Genomic DNA, 26,915 nt, shown 5'->3' on the forward strand with positions numbered 1-26,915 from the left:
GGAGGAAATTTGGAGAAATACCACCAATTGATTGATCACGTTTTATCTCTACAACAAATGGATAGGATGGAGGATGATTCGTGAGGTATGGTGGTGAGTGATATATCAAAACATGGCTTGAGGGACTGTGGATGTACTGAGTTGATGATCAGCGCCCCTTTTTGATTGCAAACCTAATGATGACATTCTTGTTTTCAGATCCCAAGGTGCGCAAACTCTCGCGTGGCAATATCAACAACGTTAACCAGAACTCATCAACTGTGATACCTCCGTCTTCAACTCTTACAAGAGACTCTGTAAGCTTCTCCAAGAAACGTCCGTGGGCAATCTTCAGCGGTAAAAAAACCACCCGATGACACGTTGGTGTGACGTTGGTTGGGTTGTAAACATTTGTTGAAGCCGAAACACTGCAGGGAGACCTTCCGGATGGTGCTGTTACTAAATGCTGGTTTGATGGGGATTCTGAAATATTGACTTTGACAGTTGAGTCGGCTGTGTTGTGCTGCTCTTGTTTTAGGCTTCCAGTGTCCAATGATGTTGCAATTTGACATGAGGCATTGTGCAAATAAACTTTTTTATCCATGTTTTTGCAAAGTCTCATCTCTGCTCATTTATTGGGCATAACGGTGCGCTGAAGTCAAGATTGACTAGTTGACAGCTGAAGACTCTAATTCCATTGGCATGATTTGTTGATATGATAATATCCCGGTGGTGCAGCACTCCTGCCAATGGGATTCTTCAGATTTAATGGATAAAGGGTATTACAATTACAAAATTAGAAATCAGGTTTCAGAAAATTGCTCAAAGGTCTACCATCTCTTCTAAAAACTTATGTTGGATATTTTGAATGAGAAAAAAAATTAAAAGAGATATTTTAATTTTCAAACTGGTTTGAAAATGATGAACTTTTGTATGTGAATACTGTGCATGTTAAAAATCTTTAGACAATTTTGCTGGGCAAAAGAGATATTTTAATTTTCAAACTGGTTTGAAAATGATGAACTTTTGTATGTGAATACTGTGCATGTTAAAAATCTTTAGACAATTTTGCTGGGCACTGCAGCCAAACAGCTGAATAAATTGAAGGAACTTCATAGGTCTTCTGACAAGAACTGCCCTTCATGTAGAGATTTACTGTGCCTTAATTGACATAAAACATAAAAATGACTGTTGGGCAGTCAATAGTTGGGTTCCTTTGAATAGATATCTGCTGTGGGGAAGGTCGGGCAATGTTATGAATACCGAACCCGTCGGAACTATGCACAGTTTTGGATAATTGCCTTGCTTATGATGGCCTTTAAGTGACCATTTATAAAGTATGTATGCAGTGATTTTGTCCAACTTGAGTATTTTCTTTATTTCTCTATGTACATAATTGACTAGTTTTGGAATATCAGTATCACTTTCTCTTTCCATGCATACTTTATAAATAGCTCTTTACTAAATGCAATGTAAATAACTGATGTAAATTTTTATGGAACCTATTGGTGCTACATACTTATTTTGTATATGTATATAATATTGTATACCACATGCATACGTACGTGCTATCTTCATAATAGAAAGTTAATCCAGTTCATGTCTCATTTAGGCAAAAACTTTTGGAAGTATTTACTCGACTAAAATAGCTGAAAAATATCATGATGAAATAAAAAAACACTTCTTCAGGCATCTTGTGTTGAAGTTGGAACTTCATATGGACGTCATATTCAAATAAATAGTCAACTTTAAAGACTTTGCTATGCACATAGACATGTATAAAGCTGTATGATTGAACAGAACCGTTGCACTCCAGATTATTTTGCTAAGCAGGAGTATCTGCTGGTCCTGGTGTGGATGAAAGGAAGTCGGTTACGTACAACGCTTCGTTTTTGTAGCATTCCAATTGGTGAAAAGAATCTGGAGTGGAATTATCCTGTCCTGGAATATGGCTTGTTTACTCTGATGTGTCCTGAGAATATGGATGAACAATTTTTGTGTCACCTTTTTTTCTGTTGATACTTTCGTAGGAGTTAGAAGTGGGAATCTTGGAATGTTTCGGGAAGACTTCACTTGATGTAATATTTATTTGATATTGTAGTACATGTATACTTCTCATGCCATGAATCTCCAGTTAACTTCCTTTCTTAATATTTGCCAAACTTTGATTACAATAGCATGTGAACTCATGGTCTAATGTTGTTGAAATCAAATATAAGACTATATGATTGAAATTTGTGTGTTTGTTTCATTTTGTTGTGGAGATGCATTATTCCCATGCCAGGGTGGTGTTTATACGCCCTGTGTCTTTTATCTTTGGCTCCTCTCAGAGTACCTTCCTCAAAGCACAGTTTGGCCTTTGCCAGGATGAAACCCTTTCTATCAAGGACACTGAGTGACAGGATGACACCCTTTCTATCAAGGACACTGAGTGATGGTGAACCCTATTGGTAACTAGTCTCTAGCCAACCATGTAGTGGATTTGGCAGGAGACTCTTGGCATAGCTAGGAAGCTACTGAACGTTGTCACTAATAAATCCAACAGTGGGACATCTGTTCAAGGCGTTCGGATTGGCACATGGTCGGCAGATAGCTGGGAATATGCAATGCCCGAGTACTATGGCTTCATGGTTTCTGATAAAGTGGTCCCCAGTAATCTCAAGTCCCACTGGTGTCCTGAACAGAGTTAGAATGAAATGAGTGAGGAGACAGTCCTAATCAGTTGTAGGTTATGGAGGGGCCGTCCTCATCGCAAACACCTGGCACCGAAAGCAGCCTACTTCCAGTAGCGTGCATACTGAAGGAATGGTATCTATCTTGGACAACATCAGGACCCTTCTGTCCATGTTGGAACGTCTGTCTCAACAACTGTAAGACTGGTCCATGTACCCTCCCATGCAATTCCAAGCTGTCTTCTTGAAGTAGCTCATGTTCCTGAGGTACCTTGTGTACCTTGAGTTGCTCAAGTAACTGGGGCAGCAGTCTTACTGTGCTTTTGAGGACAGACCAAAATACCCTACTTGGCAACTCATGTAGCCTACATGTGGCTAATGTATCATGTGCCACACACCCCCCCCCGAGTACCTCATATACCATGATCCCTCGTTACTATGGTGTAGTCTTATGCATGTCAGAGAGAAATCAGCTCAATCCAAGGAAAAGGGTCAAGGTGGCTGTTTACAATGAAGCTTACAAAATTTGTAGGGTTGTGACTGTCTTGGAGAGTATGTACCAAGTACTAACAGACGTTAGTCGGGCAATTTGACACATAGAAGTACTTCCTCCTTATTGCCCTTGCTGAAGTCAGTCCTCATGGGGATGGCTCCTCAGAATGAGTTATGAACAGGGAAATAATCACTCAAAGATAGTGATACAAAAGCATCAAAATCATTTATTCTATAAGCTATCAATCACAAAATACATTTGAGATCATTTGTGCATACTACATAATCAAAGGAGAATCCGAGGCATCTACTGGCCAAGGACAATCAGTAACGAAGACCTACTGAGAGACGCTAACCTGAAGCCCATATTAGAATTGGTGAAGGAACGAAGATGGCAATGGTTGGGCCATGTGCTCCGAATGCCTGCAAACGCATTGCCAAGGAGAGCACTCACATGGACACCACAGGGGAGACGGAATAGAGGCAGACCAAGAGAGACCTGGTGGCGTTCCATGGCAAAGGAACTTCAAGAGAAGGGCCTAACGTGGGAGGCAGCCAGACAGCGAGCAGCCAACAGACTTGAGTGGAGGACCCTGGGGAACGCCCCATGTGCCACCTAGGGCACGAAGGGTCCCAAGAGACAAGAGAGACATAATCAAAATGAAATTTCCATTATACCAGGAATAAATGTTCCAAAATGGAAGCATGTGTAAATGCATCATTTGGAGAATGCCATATAAACTGCCTAAGAGTTCATGTTACACTAGTAATACTGTTATATTTTGGAAACATAATGTGGCTGGGAAATCAAAATAATGTACACGTACAAAAAGTAAATGTGGCAAAGATAACTACCTAAATGCAGATCTATTATTACATTAAATTTAAATCCTTCTTAACAAATTCAATCATTTCATCAAATGCTAATTGTCCGACATTAAATGTACCTTTATGATACATCATACCATGAAATCCTGTTTTGTAATGTTTTAGCAATGCCTTGCTGCCACCTTGTCTCATACGGTGGGCATAAATCATGCCATCGTCACGCAGCGTGTCGTGCTCAGCGACAATAACATACGCCTTTGGCAAACCTTGCAAATGCTTTTGCATGAGAGGAAAACAGTATGGATGCAAGACAAAGTTTGAAAACTGATCGGATAAATGCGGGTTTCCAAAATCCCGTGGCATGGGGGTGAAATGTTCGCGATATTTTACAGGAATCTGGTGATGATCGACAAGAAATGAGTACGCTTCTTTGAGCTCAGGAGATGTGTGGGCATTATCCATGACCAAGTGTGCAACATTCGGATCAAAGTTCATATACATAAGCGCTGACTCGACATTGAAACGCGTGCGGGAAAATGTCTTCGAGACGTTTTCATGTTGAGCGTACGACGGGAGGTTGAGGTCCATGAGTTGAAGGAATGGTGTGATTAAGACCTGGAGACGAGGTTGAGGTAGATGCGTGAATGTCCGCAGTTTCTGAGAGATGGCGGCCACGTGGTTCGCGCCTACTTCGTCACCTGAAAAACAGACAAAGTCTTTGGTGAAACATCTGCTCGGCTCATTTCCGAAGGCAAGCACACAATTCAGAAGGTTGCAAATTTGACAGAAAAATAGACCCATTTGTCTGTGACTTAGCTTGGACGTCCTGAGATAGATGGCTATGCAACAATATAACCCCAGTTAATCCTGCAACCTTCAGCAGAACTCGAGACCTGTTGATCACTACTCAAATGTCTAAGGCAGTAGGCCACAGTGGCTCCATACCTGGTCAGGATGAAAACCCAACACACTGGGTGAAAATGAACATATGGAAAATATATAAAAACGCACCGATTAGGAGCACTTTGGTGGGATCCACACCAAAGAGTTTTAAGTTCTTCAGGAAATGTCTGGTGGCATTCTCGCTCTCTTGGAATGGTTTGGGAAATTTAGCTTCTGGGGCGAGACTGTAGCTGAAATGAAAGATTATGTTCAAAAATTTCTGTTTGGTATATAACTTATTTGTGATCTAGTACAGGAGTGGCAATATAAGTAAATTGATTTCAAGAACTGATAACTCATACTTACTCTACTGATACAACGACTGCATCCAATCCTTTTGCAAGGCTCTTCGCAAAGCAATCATAGGCACCTAAAAACAAAGACAAATCATCCAGTTGTCATTGCTGTCTTGCACAGAAAGAGATTCCATGGTGTTTAATTATGATTTCCATTTGTCCCAAATTGGTCTTTTGAGGACAAAGTCACAACCAGATTGCTGGGATAAGACTCCTTCAATCATACACAGAGACATGATCGTCATACTGTTAATGCTTATAAAAGACTTTCACCCCACTGCCGATTGCAGTACTTATATTAGATACCAGAATATACAGTAGAACCTCTCTATTAAGGACACCCTCGGCACTGACAAGTGCTGTCCTTAATAGAGACGTGTCCTGATTAGAGAGGTCAAATTGAATGGAAACAACCAAATTGGGACCTAAACTAGTGTCCTTAATAGAGAGGTGTCCGCTAACAGAGGTTCCACAGTACATGTAATCTGATGATGTTCCCAGAGACAAACTCCCCATAAAAACAACAAGAAAGTCATACTTATGACAGTCATTTGATGGCAGTATCCTCATGACCAAACAATCATCTCATGTGACCGAGTCAAATGACAATTGATAGTCACACTTACCAGCGCTGCTATAAACAAAAGTCCCTCCATGAACATAGACAACGCCTGGCCTGTTTTCCTTCTCAGTTGGTGGAGTGAAGAGCCGCACTGGAATGTCACTGAATTTCTGTGTCTCAACCTGGAATAAACCACTTATACGTGTAAAGACAACAGAAGACTTCCTCACATTTACCTGTAATTTTATGACTCTGTAGTCCCGACATCCAGTCCTTCAGTGACGTACCCTCAGCAAATGCTCTGAACCAGTACATTTACATGAGGTCTGGTTTGGCTCCAGCAGTCCATTCAGATAAATGGGCTCCGAGCATGCACACACTTGCTGTGATTAGCCACAGATCTACTGGTACCTTCTCCCCTCATTTCCGTCCATATTTACCTGTATCTCCTCGTCACAGGGGAACCACTTGTCAAGAAACTGAACCAGACGCTGATGGTTCGCTCTACTTATGTTCACTCTGCTATCGATGTCCAACTTTTCTCCAATCAGAGCCTGAAAAAAAGGTTACTGAATTTAGCCTACCACTCATTATGGCGAATGTTTTACATACCATTAAGGCTGTCGTTTGGTACCTGTAGCTTGCTGCACTGAATGTCTGTGTGAAACAACTTGTTTGGAGACAGGCACAATCACAGTGTTGTGGGGATCTTCAAAGACAGTCACAACTGGAGGACACAGGACAAGTGCGAGTCAACTCAATGCATCTCGGACTCTGAAGACAGTCACAACTCCAGCACGAATTCTAAAAGTTCACCATCACCACATTCTCGCTTGGTTACTCATGCATTGATACTCACCATATGCTGGCTAAACTTGGTCAGACCAAGTAAGGCCCGGAGTTTCCACGGTTCTTCAATTCCCTCTGGCAGTGGATGGTAGAGGTAAAATGCTACGAATCCAGTCAGGATGGAGGACAGGAAGAAAACGAATTGTAAATTACAGCACAACATGGTCTCACTGGTCTTCAGCCTGGAAAAGTTAATGAGAACTTGTAAGAGTGAGGAAGATATACCTTTACCACAAAATGATATAAAGAAGCCAGAAATTTGAAAAGAAGGTCCCAATACCTCTTTTTTCCCTTTAATTCCCAACATGTAGTTGGGACGTCGCTTACAGTAAACTTTCCAGTTTATTCCGTACTCGCCACGCTATCACGACGACCACAACAGTAAAGAAAAAACTCATGGAGTTGTTTGTGTCTGGTAAATAGGTTGATTTTATGGCTCTAAATTCATATTCATGCAACTCTGAAGTGAGGAAACTAGTGTTATATGTTCTTTATATGTTGTAGGTAAAAAGGTTTCTGAAATTCCAGAAATAGCTTGGTGGTGATAGTGCCAAAAGTCAACACACCCTGCAGGCTTCTCGAATTTTTCATTGATGACACACACAGACACACGCACAATCATGCATTCATGCACATCATGACATGGCATACATCCCATGCCTGCTGTCTTGACACTGCAGCTCGCAGCATGTGCACTCGGAGTCTTGTGTTTCTAATTAACTCACTGCTATACATGTGTGCGTACCCATCCTCACCACCTCTATAGGCCTATGTACCGAGGTTGACCAAGCCGAAGAGGGGAGGATCCTACAAATGTTCGTCTGTAGTTGACATTCATTATTGACTATTGTTGATTCAGATTGTGGAGCCATCTTCAACATCTGCGTCGTACTATTAGTTTAGAGGTGGCCTTTCAGAGACACAACAACAAATCTAGATGTGCTTTATGCTGTATGTTTTCAGATCATTCTTCATTGGCTACTGAACGAGTTCCCTCATCCAATGTGACGGTCCGTATCGGATGATGTGAGAGAAGGAAGACGCGATGGCCATCAGACGAACAAGTATGAAGCGCATCCAACGCTACCAGCATAATTACTGCCTGCTGTGTATCACCGGCTGCCTGGGATGCAAGTGGTATCGGTACAAACAGTCCAGGAAACCAAGCGATACCGTAAGTTTTTCCAGACAACTTGCTTTAATTATAGATTAGCACCCCCCTTTCAGGAGAATACTTGGATTTGACCATAACTGTCAAAATTACCCACATGCTCACACCAATGTTGATGGTGAATTAAGGTAGGAAGTGTGTTCTGTGAGGGTGGTCAACACGATGTATTTTGGCAGATGACAGCTTGAAATTGGTAACATTTCATGCAAATTTCATTCATGGCCAGGCAATTGACACAATACCCTCATCATGTGCCTGAAGAGATCCCCCCTCTGCTGTTGGCTTGTGTGAAGAAAGACTAGTAATTTATGTCGGGGGGGGGGGGTTTAGTTAGAAGGTACATCACAAATAAGTCCAATTACACCAATAAGATAATAATGTCTAAATTGTAACAAAATTAACACATGGTATATAATTTAATTATAATAATATCAATATTATGATTTATAGGCCTACATAGGCCAAGTGCTTATGCAGGCCTCGACACGATGATTATATATTCAGAATTATTCATAGGCCATTTATATGCCAAAATAAGTGTGTCATCCTGTGCATACTGCAGTTCTGACAGGATGGTGGATCAGGAATGACTGTGTACACACAACTCTGGACTATTTGTGATTTTTTGCTCTATTTTCATATAATTTTTCGCTCGTTCTTTCTGCAGTTGCAATATTTGATTGGCCCAAATCGTTCTGTTTTTTGGTTGATTTTCTCGTCTACTTTGAACTTACGGCTATGGATGTTCAGATATTCATATAGTTGATGTGGGCCCACTGATCAGTCTAGTCTACTCTAGTCTGATGCACCATTACTATCAGATATTGTACATTATCATCATCATCATCGGTCTGCTCACAGCAGGCATCCCCCACAAGTCATCTCTATCTAACCCTATCCCTGGCCAGGTCTTCTGTTGCCAGTAGTCTGTCCCCATCTCCTCCTGGCACTATGACAGGTGGGTTGGGTGTACCTGCCATGTGTTGTATGAGTTTAGGGCATTTGCAACATGTGCGACTGTGACTATTTAGCCGTCTGTTTTGTGTTATATTCACTTGTAGGCCTTATTGTACAGGCACCCACCAACCAGGTAAAGTCAGTAAACTCATATTGACTTGTCTCACTTACTTGAGAGTGATCAGTATTTGCAGTGGAAAGTCATTATGACCTTTCAGTATAAGGCTAATTTGTAGTTGTTTGTCTCATGATCTTTCTGCTCTGTGGCCTATTTCTGACTCGATGTAGACGCTCATCCTAAAAATGCGCCCACTAACATCTATCAGTATTCAGTCAAGTTTACACTTACAGTCATAATAAATTCGCTGGATTGAAAAATCTGGCCTCTTGTCATTGACCTGACTGTTGTTCACAGTCGGGTGAATAGGCTCTTGAAACCTTATATTAAATACAACAAACCCTGCACGCCCCGATAAGTCTGAATTTGGAGCCAATTGAGGGTACAATGGGCCTAGTTTTGTGTAACAGGCAGAAATATGTATGAACAGACATATACTTGAGTGACATATTTGCAAGCATATCGGCATAGGCCCATACCCAGTTGGCAAACTTTAGTTTCTAGTTATTTGGAATTTCTCTTCTGATGTATTCACAAATCTACGATTTGAGTTGAGTGAAAGATTGTTTAGTATTACATATGATTATGTTCTGAAATATTTTAAGGTTAAGGTTGTGCTCTGTTTTGTAATAATGATGTATCCCCTATGATGGGTGAATTCATTAGTATAAAATTATAACATTCTTGCTGTGGAACTTCTTGTAGGAAGGAGGTAGAAACATACTGGTAGGCAGACTGTGATTCGATTTAAAGATTTTGGCAATTATTCAGGTCATCTCGAGTGCAAGAGCTTATCAAATCAACCCTTGACACTTACTCTGTCTACCAGCAAAACTCTTTGGACTTCTATCAGTCTTGTGATGCGTGGTTGTCATAATTATTTCTCTTCAATTAGAGGTTTAGAGATAATGAAGGACTATGATTGCAGAACAGGACAAATTATCGTCCCGTGATTACTCTATAGATTTGCTGATGAATGAATTTGATTGGAAGTAACCAAACAGAATGATTAAAAAAAACTCACTGACGTCTGCTTGGTGATTTGGACTTGGATGATTTTCGGTGGAAATCGAAATGACCCCATGAGATTTGAATCTTACAGAAATGAGAACTGACAGTTGGAATTTAGGGTCAGTCAGGTGTTTGTTACTGTGATCTTGGACACTCTGGACGCACTGTGATATTCTGGACATTTTATTCTTCCCATATTCTCGTAGATTGTACTCATTGCTGATATTGGACAGTATTTGCGAATAAGATGGTGTTGCTACTAGTTGGGTCACTTTCCGGCCTGGCAGCACCACAGTATGTGACACCTCTCGTCACGAGCGTTCTGCTCCTTGGGATGTCGTATAAATACATTAAACATAAACGGATCAAGCGCTCTCTGGAAAAACGGGTCACAAAGAAGGAGATGCCCAAAAAACGGTATAGTCGTACGGTAGGTATTTTAAAAGAGAGCGAAATACGTATCAATTATGAAAAACACTACAAGAAAAGTAGTTTTTAAGGAACGTCTCTGATAGAATGGTGTCCTGATCTTGCAACAGTGATGTCTCCACCAAAAATGTTTGAGCTGGAAGACAGTGGACTTGACTTTAAAAAGATTTAGAGATCCTTTGACATGTTTGATTTGAGCCCAACGGATATCTTCTTCTGTGTTCAATACCAGCCGTCTCAAGCCCTCAAGTCTCTCATAGCCTTCTCTAGAGGACTGCCAGACGTACATTCGCCGCCTACTCAGGATGGTTGGCTGAGGAGTGGCTTCGATGGAAAAGATATTGATCACACCAGTTGCAATCCTGTGATTAGCATGGCTCGTGCAAACCAATTATAAATAACTTCTGGTCGATACCGTATTGACCCACTTTTCTCAATCATATCGATGGTCCTGAATGGAATTTTTTTTTAGTTTAAACTACAAGGCTGAAATTAATCTTTTGAAAACCACTGGCAAGTGTCAAAATGTTATCCTTGAAATACAGCTGTGTACATGTAGGTACAGTGTGTGATATTTTCTGACAGTCTTGCCGGAAAACTACAAAAAAGTGGGCAGCCTTATGACTTCGTAGTGACAAGGGATATTTGATTCCCTAAGAAATTTGTACACATATCTCAAAATTAACTGTTGCAGCTTATGCTTTGTGAATTTTGCCACACATTTGTATGTGAATTCAACTCAATGGAACAGGTGCAAAATGTTTACAGCGAATTTCTGTCCTCTTAATGGGTAGTCATTCCACCGTTGCCAGTTTTGCGCTCCAAAATCCAAGTCCTCTCGACGTGATATTCAACACTTTATTCATGATAATACTCATATCAATTGTAGAGTTGACTCGGCCATTCGTCTGTATTTCTGTTGCCGTGGTGAGCGCACATTTCACCATGGTTATGATTGATGGTGTCCTTTTGACCTTTTTAAGAGACAGTTTGTGTAATGAAGAACATAATGAGAAATTACATGAACAGTTCAGAATGCTATAATTGAACACTCCAGTACAGCCTCGGTGTTCAGTTATGTCAGCATCAACAACGAAGAAATGGGTCTGGATCCAAGACTTGTACTAGTGGGGCCACCTGGTGTTTCTGACAGACACTTTCCCCTTGACTGTGACAGGGCTGCTGACCCTTTAATATCTCATGTACTTGTGTTGTTTTCTCGTTCCAGTGTGATGTGCTGTGGTTTGTGGTTTTGGTGCTAAGTTTCTTCCTGCTTGGTTTCTTCCTATACTTCATGCTTGTGATGAAAAATGATGCCGACAATTTCAATTGGTAAGTGAAGGGTGGACTATGGTGGTGCAGTGTGGGTGGGCGACGGTCCCGTGATCAAGAGGTAGTCAGTGTGATTCCCAGTGCACTTTGTAGAACCCTGTGCACACCTTTAGGGGCATGCAAACGTGTGATTTTAGTTGCAACTATAAAATCTGATTAGAGTCGCTGTTACAGTATGTGCAAGAAAAGGATCTCTGGTTTGTAGTTAAAACCTGTAATCACTGGGCTTGTCTGACTTGTCGAATGTCCCAGTACAAGCAGTGTTCAGATTATGAGTCTCAAACCTTGAAGTTCCTCTGCTGGTGTTTTCAAAATGGGACTGCTGTTACAATTTAAAAAAATATGATGATTCTACGCTATCTACAGTCAATTCTTGTCACTTGGTTGGCTTTTGAAGCAGTAAGAAGATTGATTAGTCCCCAGACGTCGTTTGAACTGGTCAATTAGTCATGACTGATAACTTGGCATCGAGACAAGCCAGGGGGAATGTTGTTGGGACGCTCCTCATTTTGCATCATGAGGGAAGGGAACATGCTGTTGAAGTTTCAGTGAGGTGGGATGGGGTGGGATGGAGTGGCTTGGGGAGACATTTGCTTCCGAGCAGCTTTCTAGTTAGAAATCATTTCCTTCACGAGACGAGGCAGCTTGGGTTTATCGCCGGCCATTTTCCATCTATTGAAGTTTGCTTGCCTCACTCAATAACATTCACATCGATGAGCTGTGGTGAATTGACCTTCATTTCGTCTCATGGGATTGCTCAAGTCAATAAGGCTTAGATCTAATTCCTAAGTACTTTGACCTTTAAGTGTCGAGATGGCTTCGATTAGATGCTCAAGAAGTACACACAGGCACCTTGCAAGTTTCTCTATGGTATAGACTGTGGCGATTTGGACCTCTTGTGGGGAAAGAGAAAAGTAAACAAACTAAAATTTCCAGTGTCTCCTCCCCTGCCTCAGAGATCATTTGGAGCCCTCTTGGCCACAGTTGTCTCTTAGCATGGCCTCGAAATCTTTTGCACCATCATCTACTGAGTTTAGTTCTTTCATTTGATGACTTGAACTTTTCTCTGTACTTGCAGGTTTATCTACCACCAACTACAACAGTGGATCAACTGGCATCAGGTCATCCTCGGTGCTGCTGCCACTGTCTTCACTTACTGCTGCTCCGTACTGGTAAGTCTGTGTCCGAGGGGGGGGGTTCTACCACCAACTGCAGCAGTGGAATCGATCCCTGATGCCACTGTCTTCACTTACTGCTGCTCCGTACTGGTAAGTCTGTGTCCGAGGGGGGTTCTACCACCAACTGCAGCAGTGGAATCGATCCCTGATGCCACTGTCTTCACTTACTGCTGCTCCGTACTGGTAAGTCTGTGTCCGAGGGGGGTTCTACCACCAACTGCAGCAGTGGAATCGATCCCTGATGCCACTGTCTTCACTTACTGCTGCTCCGTACTGGTAAGTCTGTGTCCGAGGGGGGGGGGTTCTACCACCAACTGCAGCAGTGGAATCGATCCCTGATGCCACTGTCTTCACTTACTGTTGCTACATCCTGGTAGGTCTAATGTTGGGAGGGGGTAGGCATCTCCTTCTGTCAAAGTCAACTGCGACAAGTGATAGACTTCTTATGCCCATTGATAAGTAGGAAAGCTAGCCTAGCACTGTACATGCTTAACCGTATGCAAAATATGGAAATTTCATTCCAATTTCTGCCAACTGTGATGTTGATTCTAAGTCCTGAAAAGAGTATTGGAGTGTGTTAAATTCGTTGCTTTTAACGTTCCAGATTCTTGCCTTATGCCATATCGGTATTGGTTACCAGTTGTATATGCACCACCTCCATCGGGTACTGCTGATTCTGGCCGATGCCCTCGCCGTCGCAATCCTTATCATTCTCACCGATGTCGCCCAACATGAATGGACTCTCCAGCGGCTTGCGTTATCTGTGAGTATAAGACTTAATAAGACTCAGATAATGATGTTCTGGCCAAAAAAACCAGTGCTGTGTGGTACTGACGAGTTTAAACTGGGTAATCTGAGCGTAGAAAAACGTTTGACAAAGTTCCATATGGGGATAAAATGACTTAATGATTGTTAAGAAGATGATTGATTGATCGATTTTTATCCTACATGCTTGTCGGTATCGTTATTGTTAGTTAGCGTGCTTGACCTTTTGACCTTGTAATTTGACCTCGTAAGTCGTGTATCTCTTCCAGATGTGTGGTCCATTCTTGTACGTAGGATCTGTGATAGTGATGACGCTACTCTCGTGGCTCGTTGCAGCCAAGTTTTTGCATTCTGAAAAAAAAGGTAAGTGGCAATTTTCTGCAAGGAATTAGTATCAGCGGTGAAACTTGAGCGTCGTCATAACAGAATGCTGCTGGACGCGGATGAGTTTAACTGTATTGATTGTCCATTTCATTCTGATATTGGTATTGCTGCAAAATACAGATGTCTTAGCTTGATCTGGCCCAGGTCTTGTTCATTCCGGCAGTTCCAACTATAGGGTATCTAGTGTCTCCAAGCATCCTGATTCATTGACGGTTTCTTACATTTCAGGTCTGAGGATATTTTGGTTGTGTGTCTATGTAGTTGTGATGCTATTTTTATACGTTAGTCCACTTTTAAAGAAATCTCCGTGCGTCTGTCCCACCAACGAGCTTCCAGCCAAACCAAAACTCATTGGTCACAGAGGGGGCGCTGCTGTAAGTATACATCTGTAATGATCTCAAATCTAGAAATGTAGAAAACTGGGACAGCAGGGACACTTTCTGTACACGTGTCAACAGATCATAGTAACAATACACATTACCGATGATAAAGCCTTTCTGCCTTTTCTGGCTTGCTGAGAACTCAAACATCGGTGATGTCCCTAACTTTTCTGTCTCTTTCATTTCAGTTAAGTCCTGAAAACACGATGGCTGCCTTTAAACATGGTTTAGAAGTGAATGGCTTACTGGCTTTAGAATCGGATGTTCGAATTAGGTATGTGGTTTGAATGAAGTAAATATCTGCACACGCTTCAGGTGATAGAGCATTGGTGTACTGGTTTGGGGTTCTGAGTCACAATAAAGGACTGAAGGTTGGAACTGGGTCTGGTGATGGCTTTTTCAAAGTGCTGACAGAATAATATTGTGAAGATGAGGTTAGTGTCGTTGTGTAATATCTCGGGTTCTTTTATTTCAGTTTGGATGGTATTCCAATGGTGATACATGATGAAACCCTCCATCGAACTACAAATGTGGCCGCATTATTCCCGAGCAATGTGACGGCATCCACCTCATCTTTCAACTCAACCGATTTAGAAAAGCTCAATGCGGGCGAATGGTTTTTAAAGGTCTGTACAGAAACGTTTTGATAGTTATTCTTAAACACCTTGGTTGTAATGCTGTGTCGTTTTCTATGCAAAATATGTCAAGACTTGTTTTGGCTACAAAAATGTTGGTCTAACAACCATTACTGCTTTGGTTGGTGCAAAATACATTGTCTACAATGTTTATTGATTTTGGATAACCGTCCATATGAACTTATGAAATCGTCTTTTCAGTTGAATCCATTTGGTACGGCGACTTCCCTGACAGCAGCACAAACTGAAGAATTCCGTCAACAGTCAATTCCGACCTTCAAAAAACTGCTGGAGTTCTGCAAGAATGCGAGTGTCCCTATCTTCTTCGATCTCATGCCCCCCAAAGATGGCACCCACCCGTACCACCAAGCCATCACGAATATTACCATCGGTGTAATCGAAGAATCTGGGATACCACCAAAAGATGTAAGTTGGCGAGGTTAGCAGGGAAGCGGTAATGAATGGAAGAGCTTTGACCTCATGATCAAGAGGTCATGGGTTCAACTCGCTGCCGAGTCACTGCTTGGTTCTCTGACTGGTCAAGTTCAGGTGAGCACCTTCTGGTTGCTCCTTGAAACCCCTGATTGATTTCTGTGGAGACTTGGGCAAATCACTTTGTACTCATGTGTCTTTTGACTGTTTCAGGTGTGGTGGAGTATAGAGAGGACTGATGCATATATTCCAAAAGATTATACGATCGTAGCGAAGGCCAATCTGAGCCGCGAGTTTATAATCAGTCATAACATAACATCTGTAAACGCCAGATTTGAACATCTATCTGATGATGATATACAGTAAGTGGACTTCCCTTTGCAGACACCTCTCTCTTAAGGACACCCTCTCTGTAATGAACTCTCCATTTGGTCTCAGAATAGTCATTTCCATTGAATTCAACCTGCTAATCAAGACACCTCTCAATAAAGGACAGCATTTTTCAGTCCAATGGAGTCCTTGATCAAAATCTTTCTTCTAACACTTACCTCTACAATTCTCTTTTCAGATTTTATAAAAGTCGTAACATATCGGTGAATATCTTTATGGTGGATTCTGAGTGGTTATACTCCCTCTATTGGTGTATGGGTGTAACGTCTGTGACGTCAAACTGGATACATACGCTCTCAAAGATGGAAAACCCTATATGGCATATGGTAAGCATTACTGATAGTTAAGACCGATTAAATAACAGGATGATGGAATACTTGACAGGCAGGCCTGTCTTACAGAGAAGATAGGGCTGTGTATGCAAGAATATCATGATGACGAGAAATTCTCTCCTTGTTATTCTTGAGAGAAAACATATGAAACAGATATTCAGGATTAAGATGTTGGTTTGCATGATGTGCCGTGGGTACTCAAGTACAGAGATGCTCCTCATCAAAACGGCTGGCTCTAACGTGGTTTGATCCATGGCCATATTGCGTGGTAGACCAGTCTTTATTATTCTCACTTTGCTGTGACCCTTCCTATTCATGTGTGTTTCAGACCCCAGAGACGTACCTCACGATGTGGGTGTCCGTGGACTGCGTGTCCCTCTTGCTAGTGTGCGCTGTATTCCTCATTCAATGGTAAGTGACCTTAAGTTCCAATGTGAGGTTGTTAAGAAAAGTAGACGGACTGATGTAGTTTAGTGTGTGCATGTAGTTTTCATTGGTTCGCTCTGTCAAATCATACACATGCTTGTATTGTACATGTGAATGCATGTAGTCTTGCCTTGAATTATTATGTGGACTGGTGGCATGTAGGAACTTGCAGTATGGTATGTTTGTATCAGTGGCCCCTTCATAAGTTTCTCCTATCCCCTGAAATTCCGCACGTTGGCCCAAACATCCTCTTCATTGTCGTTTCTTTCCCCCTCTAGTTGTTATTTCAGGCTCAGTTCATGTGCATCATGTTTCTTTCTTAGTTCAGGCCATACCTTCAGGCCTGTAGTGTGCCCTTTGATTTCTGTCTATTGCAGTATTTCGACCCCAATATTGATTTTCTTATTACTTTTCAGGTTTTGTTGTCAGCACTGTGGAACTTACAACTTGCGTGCCACATCCCCTCATTTTCATCAACAATATCGCCGCTACAGCCATTGCAGGAAAACCTAGGCCCCGCCCATCCCAGTATGTTTTGTTTCAACCAATCACACGACTGAATCAGTCTTCGCTGTTTCATCCTCATCCTTCATTCAGTCTCCTTGTCTGACCCAGTTGTCTGTCCTGTCCTTGAATAAGACCATGGTTTTCCCATTAACACTCCTCATGTCGCTCTAGCTAACTCAGGCTTCGGTGTCGAATGGCCAGGATGTGGTTTGGTTTCGCCAAATGTGACTCGTTCTACCAAAACTAGGCGCTTGTCGCATCTGAACTTGACAGGTTGATACGGACTTGTTGTTCATTTCCCTATTGTAGACCTTTTGTGAAATGTGACCAAATCAGTTTGTAATAGATTTCACAAAAGGTCTACAATAGGGAAATGAACAACAAGTCCGTATCAACCTGTCTAGTTCAGATGCGACAAGCGCCTAGTTTTGGTAGAGCGAGTCACAAATGACATCCTGGATATACATGTACGGATCGTGAACCAACACATTATCTCTCTGCTAACCCTTTTCTTAGTTTGTTCAGGGCTGTCTGTGTTATCAAATCAAAGTACATGTATATATTACGGCTGAAAATGGTGAACTTTTTTATCAGGATGGTGGTGTGATGTGCAGGATATATTCTAATTATTCTGAGGCTGGTTTTTGTTTTTCTTACCGCAGGCGTTGGACACAAGACAGTGCTGCCCCCTGGAGCCAGGAGGAAGAATCATTAGGCATTTGGATCATATTTCATAGAATGTTTAGGTTCGGTTGTTGTGCGTTGTGGACTATTACTAAAACTCTGGCGAAATTTCTGGAACTTCTAAAATGCAGGAAAAAGAAGGCTAGATGATTGTGAATGGACCAAAAGACATTTTGAATCAAGTGTCCCCCTTTAATGGAACTGGTCAGATTACGAAACATGTGTTATGTCGATCAATTCATTCCTGATCTAATAATGCTTGTCAATTATTGCCTTGAAACTGTAATGGTAATTTTGATTTGACTTTCTTATTTGTGGCCATAAATTTTTGCAGTAACATCTGCAAAAATGCAAAACTTAAAGACAGACAACCAGTTCTGTTTCAGTTCCTGTACCGTCTGTTAAAAAGTGATAAAAAAGTTCACCATGTTCAGCCTGTATCATTCTCATATAACAGTCTTTGACTTTCAATAAATGTGTCACAGATATTTTAATAATAAAATGGGTTTAACAGGTGTTTGATACTTTCTCTCTGCTTATGAATGATATGTATCTTGTCCCATATGTGTCTTATTATGTTTCTGTGTCATGTCCCTAACTTTCTCCTTTGAGCACTTTGACTCAACTCCGTGGTCGGCAAGTTGGATGAACATTTCTGGATTTTATATCCGGTTACGCATGTGCAGTGATGAGTTACCAAGGTAACCATAGACAAACCAAGGTGTATCAAATTCAAGCGCATGCAAAACTGGATACAAAATTTGGAAGATTTGTTCAAACTTCTGCTGCCAGTGATGGTCATTCAAGGTCCAGGAAGGAGTAGATATTGTCAGAGTGTTTGTTACTAACAAACTAATTGCATGGAGTGCTAGCATAACAACTTGCCCTTGCCGGCCCATCATGCCTGACTGTCATGATATACCAGTTTCATTTCGACATACCCTTGATGGTGATGTGTAAAACTTTTAAAGTTGAATCATGCCTATCGTCTTGGACACTTGAGTCTTTTCTTTTATTGCGTTGTTTCTAAGTAGCTGGCACTAGATTGCCAACAGGCCGACCATCAGGGCAACCCCGGTGGTGACAGTCGGCCACGTCTTACCCCCGATGGTGACAGTCGGCCATGTCTCACCCCCGTTGGTGACAGTCGGCCACGTCTCACCCCCGGTGGTGACAGTCGGCCACGTCTCACCCCCGGTGGTGACAGTCGGCCATGTCTCACCCCCGGTGGTGACGTCTCACCCCCGGTGGTGACAGTCGGCCACGTCTCACCCCCGGTGGTGACAGTCGGCCATGTCTCACCCCCGGTGGTGACGTCTCACCCCGGTGGTGACAGTCGGCCATGTCTCACCCCCGGTGGTGACAGTCGGCCATGTCTCACCCCCGGTGGTGACAGTCGGCCATGTCTCACCCCCGGTGGTGACAGTCGGCCATGTCTCACCTGTTTAAGATGTTGTTGGAGTCCATCACGGCAGTTGGTGTGAAAGAAAATTTACTGTGTTGATACTATTTTTGGCGTGTCTGATTCTCATCAACCTTTTGTACAGGTGCCTCTCGACCAGCTATGTAGGCCTACATCTTGGAAAAACTAAGATTTGAATTTGATCTGCTCCATACATCAGTTATTCATAGTTCCCTCTTTTGTCTTCAGTTTCAGGGCTGCCAGCCAGAAGAAGTATACACCTCCCTTGACGACGATGCATTATAAGAAACCCCGCAACGGTCAGATGAAGGAGAAGCTGCTCTTTATGAAGGATAGCACAGAGACGTTGAATATGGAACCCGGGGGCGGGGTGGTTCATGGGATTGGTCTCGCGGCGATGGAGGATGAAAAACCGGCCGAGAGTTGCCAGATGAAGACATTGGATGTGATTGCACTGACGGACCAAACGGAGAATAGAATCGTTTCACCTGTCGAGGTGAACTTGGAGATCAATAGATGAGCGGAGAGTGGTCTAGTTTCATAAATTATTGAATTTTATTGCACTGTTTTTGTTGGAAGATTTTGTCAACTTCAGACAAAGCCGGGTACTATAAGAATCTGTTGAATGTAACTGCTGGCCTGTGTAGGAATGACCTGTGGTTTTGATGACAAACAAGCTTATTGTTGGCTACAGTCCCATAGTCTGGTTGAACCTTTCATAAGGTGCCACTGCCTTTCATTTCATAATGGTGACTGGCGTTTTAGTCGGTCAATACTTTTATGGTGTGAAGGTCTCTTCAAGGTCTTTCAACTCCAGGCTGGACAATTTTCAGGCCAGGATTTACATATACAGGGTGTCAGAAAAACTGGTGATAAAATTTTAATGGAGATGTTCATAAATGGCAATACACGTATGGTTCCATCGCTTTCTACAAATATCTGTTAACAAGAGGTTAGATGTCCTGTTCCTGTTATGTTTCTGTCAAATTAGTGTGTATGTGACAAAGTACCTTTTTTTCGGTTGTCCATGGATATCAGTGTCTGTGCATGTAAGTGTAATCACTGTCTCTAGGTAATTTGACTGTCATGCCAGTTTGTCAGAGTACATATGTGGCTTTTTATCAATAATTGGCTCATATCGGCCGTCCATTATAGTGTGTATCTCAGGATTATTATTTGCTTCTACAGCACAAGCCGGGGGGGGGGGGGGGCTTGGCAATTACCACCAATGCCGCTTTTTATGTGTTATATATATGTGTTTATATCATACAAAAACACTTCTTCCAGATTTGGAAAAATTCTCTCCACAAAATCTGACTGTAAACTATGCTCTGATATTCTTTTATTTCAATAGCAACTATACTGCTTAATTTTTAGGCGATAACTTCCAGGGGTAGGCAAATACCAGAGTTGCGTGCAAGGGAAAATATCGGAAATACTGTTGGCTACAGATGAATCGTCAATGGGTTGAATCACCAGCAGCAAACACTTTCCCTACTGCACCCAGTATTTACCAGGTTCGTAGACTGCCAAGTTGGCCGCTTGGTATACCATGCGCTTGGCCAGGGATCTTTTAAATTTTAAAACCCTGTGTTAGCGCAAGTGTGAAAACTGTTGATATCGGGCCTGTAAATCCCTGCAGGGTAAAAAAGGTCAACACCTGCCCTGCAAAGGAGGATGTTGTGACAGGGTACATTTCAGTTGGTGGTGCTTCTATTGGAAGATGGGTGCCACTTATTGTGATATGATGAGATTAGTTTGAACACGTGTTAGTCATCCAGTTACCATGAAATTTGCATTTCCCCAAAACTGGTATGCCACTTCCCGTTAAAAATGTATAACACAATGCAATCTGACTTTGTTGCACAATATATTGTCATGACATTGTAGTAGGGTATCAGCATCTGACGTCAGAACTCGAGGCAACTATGATGTCACATCTATGTCACAACATAGCAATACCCCAGTGACAGCGCCACGTTGCCTCAGCCAAAGTTTTGCTGCTACCCTGTTGTATTTAGCACTGGGCATTTTGCACTGTCCTGATAATGGGCCTTATTCAATGTTACTGCACTTGTATGCATGATGTTGTCAGCCAATACACATGAAGAGCTGCTGCGCTAAAATAAAGCTCGCAACACTTTGGGTACATGCAGCAGTGCCCTCTGTATGGATCTCTGCAAACTATACACTCTCCCTTTAAGAGCACAAGGCTGTGCTCTTGTTATTTACATGTATGGCTTTCTCTGTTTAAATGAATGGCGGGCATAATGAGGTTGATAGTTCTGACGAGAAGAGGGCTGGTTAGGTTTATTGGGAGTTTTATGAATGTAAATATGTTCTGTCCTCACATGCTCAATATCTCTTCAATACGTGTAGGTCTGTTTCGCAGCACTTTGCGTATTATTTTGTATTCATTTCAGAATGATAATAAACTTTATTTTCATGCTAGTTACTGCATTTATTAAAACATGACTTGTTTTCCTTTTGTTCAAACTGTTCAAGGGTTATGCTTTGACCTGCGGTGACCACCGCAGCCAAACTGTTGTTGTGATTGTCGCATGCAATTCAGATCGCAGGTCGCAGTGAATGCGATTTAAACCCGTAGTTTGTTGGGCACGAATGTCCGATTCTGTCATCCCTATACACTTCAATCTCTGCGTTTAAGTGCAGCGATGCTAGTTTGGAAACTCCACTTTTTGCTTGCTCCCTTATTAATGTCTTCAACTTTATTAAAGTGGCTGATATTTACAGTTGTAGCAACTTATGAAGGAACACAGTTTTATACAACTCAAATTCTGTTGTACTTCTATCTATTCTGTCTTTATGCAATCCTCTTATTGTCTCCACCATCCCTGCCCTGTCCTCCGGTCACATCCATCTCACTGTCCTCTTTGTCTCCATAACCCCAGTCTGACCCCCAGTTCTCCTCCTGTTGTCTCTCTTCTGCTGTCTTCATGCAACCCTCCTCCTATTGTCTCCACTATCCCATCATGCCCTGTCCTAAGTCACATCCATCTCGCTATCCTCTTCGTCACCATTGTCCGAGACCTAGTTCTGCCATCGTCCACCAGGCTGTGCATATCAAAGAATATCCGCGACTCTTTCACCAGCCTCCTCCATCCACTCATTACAGACTGGTACTTGTCGGCATTTCACTCGTCATGAACTCGATTTGGGGGCGTAAGCTTCCGGTGACCGGTCACGTGTTTCTCACAAGATGGGCAACCTTGAGCCAAGGAATACCAGCGCGCTCGGTATTGACAGTCCATCCAATGCATGCACGAGTCGCCTCAGGTGAATCAACGAGGCCTCCTCGACCGTCCGCTGCGCGGCGGATAGGATCGAGGTTACCTGGACTAAGAATATCCTGAAATACCGTACCGCGACGAACTGTCAAACCGATCGATTATCTGTATGTCAAGCGGGGACACATACACTCCGGACGCCGTGGACCGGCCAGGTCCCTCAACAGTATGAATAGGATGACGAAATGGACTGCCCCGGGAGAATGCTCCTCTTTCGGCCTACACTCCGAACGTAGAAAACCGGCCTCGCCCCTCACCTTATCAACCAATGAGACAGTACATGTATGAAAAGGATGACGAAATGAACTGGCCCGGGAGTCTACTGTTTCCCAGCAAATCACAGCATGATTTGTCTCGTATTTCAATCGCAATATATGGTCATTGTGGTAATCTTGGCCAAGATTCTTGTACCCTGACCTTTTTTGGCGAAACGTTATTCAGGCATCATGGCAACTTTCATTGGAATGACTAGCATTAAAGCTCTACCATAGACATAACTCCAGTACTTGGGGATTAATTGGTATAGGACGCGGTATACAATTCCATATACACTTGTATTTGTCAACACCATGAATAATTTCTTTAAATATAAGGCTGCATGCGGAGCGCATTCATACTAGTAAGGCGATCGTCTGCTGTGGAGAACTTACGATTAGGTAGGCCTAGACGCCGGTGTGCAGGAGTTAAAGATCGCCATTCTACCCAGTCTTGCAGTCTGTGGGCGAGGTTAGTCGGTCCACAGGGTTTAAGCACCCTGCAAACGAACGATTTAAATCGCTCCGACCTGCGATTGAAATCGTATGCGACGATATATGATCGCTCATTTGGCGGTGGTCATCGCAGGTCGCAGCTACCTACCTGTGAGTCAAACCCAGCAATTATCGGTTTTACGCGTGGACGAGAGATCCTTTTGTTGCCGGCACTTATCGCTCGTCTACACGACGCTTTGGTGAGTTCATTAATTGACAGACGGTAAGTCTGTGGAATTTCAATCAGGGAAGGAGTTTTCGATTCCGCATTTTACTGCTTTTTCGATTGTGTCTTGGCATGGACATCATGTAGTTATATTTTTTCGAATTTATCGCGGGAGTCCGACTCTCGGAATTCGGCTTTACGGAATCGATTCATTTGTTCTCATTTGGCAAGGGGTGAATACTTCGGAACTTGGCTGTGGAGTAATGTTCCAACAAGAGACACGTTCACTAAGACATTGAGTTATCGCACGTATAGACTGTGGCGCAGTGAAAAAAAGAGCAAGCCCTTGTGGTAAACTCGCGTAGATATCACACATTGGACTGACATGAAATGGTATAAATATAATCATTTGCCACTCGGAGTCTCAAATGGAGGAAATCGAAGACACACAAGGACTTACTGTCACAAGTGCTGGTCCTTTGCCGTCAAATGATGCTGAAAGGCAAAGGTCAAATCCAGACGACCTTGAAGGTCGCTTCCTGTGTAAGAGTGACCTTGATGAGCGTAAGCGAAGGTCATCTCGAGATGAACTTTACGAACGACTTCTGTCATCACGTGACATCGAGGATGGCCAAGCAGGGGGTCAAACGGGAATGCCAGATCAGAAGGCGACATCTGATGTTCTGACATCATCTAATGACCTTGACATTGAACCAGATCCTGACGAATCAGAATCTCCATTCTATGATGGCGGCTATGGCTGGGTGATAGTTGGCGCGTGTTTCTTAGGTCAGATCATGTTCCCTATTTGCTACAGTTTCGGGTTGTTCAACATCGCCCTCTTGGAATATTACGGCAAGACCAAGGCCGAGACGGCGCTGGTTGGGTCGCTGTGCTACACGTTTACAGCTGGATCAGGTGAGTACCCTGCAATCATAAAAGGCAGACACTCCACTATTTTGAGAAAGACACGATTTTGTATTTCGTCTCAGTCCCTTGAGAATAACATGATTTGTATTTCGTCTCAGTCATCAAAAACGTCAATTAAATGCTAAACACGTAGTATACTGGTGTAAGGTTCTATTAATCCCTTTTTCAGGCCTGTTGGCCAGTCTGTTATCGAATTGGTTGAGCCATCGAGTTACCGTGATCCTAGGTAGCCTGTTGACGGCGAGCGGCTACCTGATCAGTGCTTTCAGTTCAAGTCTTCCAGTCCTTTACTTTACGTATGGCGTCATTATAGGTAAGTAAGTTCACAAAGAAATAAGTGAAACTTGGGCATGAAGTGTTTTAGTTTTTCATACAGAAATTGTTTCCAACTTCTCCAAACAGGATGAAAAAAAATATTTGAACTGCAATGTGTTATGTTTATGTGATATTCATTACAACCTGATTTTCTGTTTAGAATGTTCATCCTCAAACAGGCCGCAGCATAAATTCACAAAGCACGGTAGCCTAAATACATCTGTATCGCCATTCTTCTAAGCCCAGATCAATTGATATTCTATTGTTTGATAATTTGATGTTGAGTCTTCATACATTTCAGGCACCGGTGTATCCCTTCAGACAGTACCTACGAATGTCATGGTGAACTTCTACTTCGATAAAAGGAGAAACCTTGCAACGGGGATCATGGCTTCCGGCAGCGGACTCGGAAGTCTCATACTCCCTCTATTGATACAATTCTTCATCGACAAATACACCTGGAGGGGCGCCATGATAATGTTGGCAGGGGTGTCGCTCCATGGATGCATCGCCGGGGCTCTCTTACGGCCAAATGAAAAACTAAAGCGCCTGCAAACGAAAACATCGCAAAAAGTGAAAGTATTTGATTGTACTTTACTAAAAAAGTGGTCATTTTTTGTCATCCTGTTGGTTTTTGCAGCGGAGGGAATGCAGACTCTGACCTTTTTCACTATGTTCCCTCACCGCATTCTTGAATATGATTTTACTCAAGACCAGGCGGCGGTACTTCTCTTCCTCGTCGGAATAGGCTCAACCTTGTCCCGAGTGGTCGCGGGAGCTCTCATGCATTTCTTCAACATAGACTTGAGCGTTGCATTTGGTACCGTAGTAGCGGGGATGGGTCTAGCAAACTTGGCAGTTTCTTTCCAACATACTCAGTTCTGGTCCTTGGCGCTGATTGCCACGTTTTTTGGCGCCATGTTGGGCGTAATGGCGTACCTTTTCCCGTTGTACGTGTACGATTTGTTCGGCATCCGGAGAGTGACGAGTGCCTTTGGGTGTGTCGTAATGGGCGAGGCGGTCGGAGGATTCATCGGACCAGCTTTGGCAGGTAAGAGCTTTCCTTATAGGCCTACTGAACTTCAAGTGGTATTGCCACCGACGCGCGTTGTCTGGAAGTTGAGCAATGGTCAATATGCTCTGGAGCCGCTGGGAGGTGAAGCGGCCGGTTTCTAGATACAGTAAATATTTCATTACTTAATACATGAATGGCTTATCTTCGTGAAAACCGCTGACTGGATTGACCTTGTTTTTGTATGGATATGTTATTTGCCCCGCGAAGTCATTGCGCTCTGTCTCGAATCTGTTTTTCGGCACAGAATGATGTATTTTCTATTTAACCAAATGTGCCGATCGATAATAGTTATGTCACCTTCACATCACTCCTTTATACAACCTAGGAAATCTGCAGATGGCGAACCTGCGGCTTGATAGTTGGCAGTGATACTTTAGTTCGGATAGTGCGCAGCTGAAGTCAAACCTTATCGAGCTACATGTATACGACCATCCGTTCATTTATTTTCAATTTTTTTCAGGCTATATTTACGACAGGACGGGTGACTACCAGATTCCTTTCTCGATCGCCTTCGGCTCGGCAGTTTGCAGCGCCCTCTTGAACACACCCCTGTACTTATACAGAAGGCGCCGGAGGAAAGAACTGGGGAACTTTACAATAACTTGATAGCTATAGCATTTGCTCCTAAGCACTGGTACGCTAATGCTATAAGACCTCACGGTTTTGTGTGGAGGCTATGGGACTTACGTTTATACCCCACACATACTCTTTTTAACAATGATTGCGCATAACTCGGCCTTTCGTTAATCGATAACTTACGAACCCGTTATAAGGGGTATACTGACCAGGGCGTTGGGACTAAATTTTCCAGGAAGCAAGAACAAAGTATGACAAAGGCAGCGCCGTATAACGGCATCCCGCGACATCATTGGTTCAGTTTTTGGATAAGATGCGGGAAATCGCGATGCATGCCGGTGTAATGTTTTTGAGTGTTTCTGTTTTTGAGTGTTTCTGTTTTTGAGTGTTTCCCCTCATTGTTTGGGAACGCTCAAAAATAGATTGACAAGTTTTTCTGTGTATCCCCCCTATTGAAAAGTCGTGGTCTCTCTAGCTGCCTATTGTTTGGAAACACTGACACATGGGGAACAACCACAGATGTTACACCGGACTTCGGTGTCCGCGTTTTGTATTGAACTTCTGCAGGGAGTTTTCGCAAATCTCCGAAACGAACGCTAGGTCATCGTTTGACCTTACGAAC

At 42.8% G+C, this 26,915-nt stretch overlaps 4 protein-coding genes across 13 annotated transcripts in view; 3 read left to right on the top strand and 1 right to left on the bottom strand.

Annotated features, from left to right (window-relative positions):
* LOC135495173 (uncharacterized) overlaps positions 1 to 2,213 on the top strand; it is a 28,452-nt gene extending 26,239 nt beyond the window's left edge. The window contains exon 14 of the mRNA XM_064783647.1: positions 199 to 2,213. Within this exon, the coding sequence (XP_064639717.1) occupies positions 199 to 356 (158 nt within the window). The 3' untranslated portion in view covers positions 357 to 2,213. The remainder of the gene's footprint in view (positions 1 to 198) is intronic.
* A 1,137-nt stretch (positions 2,214 to 3,350) lies between these two features.
* LOC135494712 (arylacetamide deacetylase-like) lies at positions 3,351 to 6,932 on the bottom strand. The gene is made up of 7 exons (XM_064782953.1): positions 6,901 to 6,932; positions 6,631 to 6,802; positions 6,212 to 6,325; positions 5,836 to 5,953; positions 5,220 to 5,283; positions 4,983 to 5,104; positions 3,351 to 4,669 (listed from the first exon to the last, which is right to left on the bottom strand). Exons 2-7 carry the CDS (start codon positions 6,781 to 6,783, stop codon positions 4,017 to 4,019), a joined length of 1,224 nt encoding a protein of 407 aa, XP_064639023.1. The 5' UTR covers positions 6,784 to 6,802; positions 6,901 to 6,932; the 3' UTR covers positions 3,351 to 4,016.
* A 56-nt stretch (positions 6,933 to 6,988) lies between these two features.
* Positions 6,989 to 21,636, top strand: LOC135494538 (glycerophosphodiester phosphodiesterase domain-containing protein 5-like). Of its 10 annotated transcripts, none has more exons than XM_064782601.1 (14): positions 6,989 to 7,035; positions 7,584 to 7,794; positions 11,535 to 11,638; positions 12,717 to 12,810; positions 13,421 to 13,579; positions 13,851 to 13,944; positions 14,194 to 14,339; positions 14,534 to 14,619; positions 14,821 to 14,971; positions 15,182 to 15,406; positions 15,626 to 15,774; positions 15,981 to 16,128; positions 16,463 to 16,545; positions 19,403 to 21,636. In XM_064782601.1, exons 2-14 carry the CDS (start codon positions 7,666 to 7,668, stop codon positions 19,692 to 19,694), a joined length of 1,860 nt encoding a protein of 619 aa, XP_064638671.1. In that variant the 5' UTR covers positions 6,989 to 7,035; positions 7,584 to 7,665; the 3' UTR covers positions 19,695 to 21,636. The 10 variants fall into 10 exon arrangements, with proteins under 10 accessions (XP_064638671.1, XP_064638672.1, XP_064638674.1 ...); XM_064782602.1 differs by having other exon boundaries at positions 7,025 to 7,120; XM_064782604.1 differs by having other exon boundaries at positions 7,025 to 7,085.
* A 2,324-nt stretch (positions 21,637 to 23,960) lies between these two features.
* On the top strand, positions 23,961 to 26,626 carry LOC135494956 (monocarboxylate transporter 12-like). Its single transcript, XM_064783327.1, has 4 exons — positions 23,961 to 24,315; positions 24,497 to 24,640; positions 24,944 to 25,693; positions 26,178 to 26,626. Exons 1-4 carry the CDS (start codon positions 24,051 to 24,053, stop codon positions 26,321 to 26,323), a joined length of 1,305 nt encoding a protein of 434 aa, XP_064639397.1. The 5' UTR covers positions 23,961 to 24,050; the 3' UTR covers positions 26,324 to 26,626.
* The last annotated feature ends 289 nt before the right edge of the window (positions 26,627 to 26,915 follow it).

This window comes from Lineus longissimus, chromosome 10 (genome assembly GCF_910592395.1).
Source record: "Lineus longissimus chromosome 10, tnLinLong1.2, whole genome shotgun sequence".
Classification (NCBI taxonomy): domain Eukaryota; kingdom Metazoa; phylum Nemertea; class Pilidiophora; order Heteronemertea; family Lineidae; genus Lineus; species Lineus longissimus.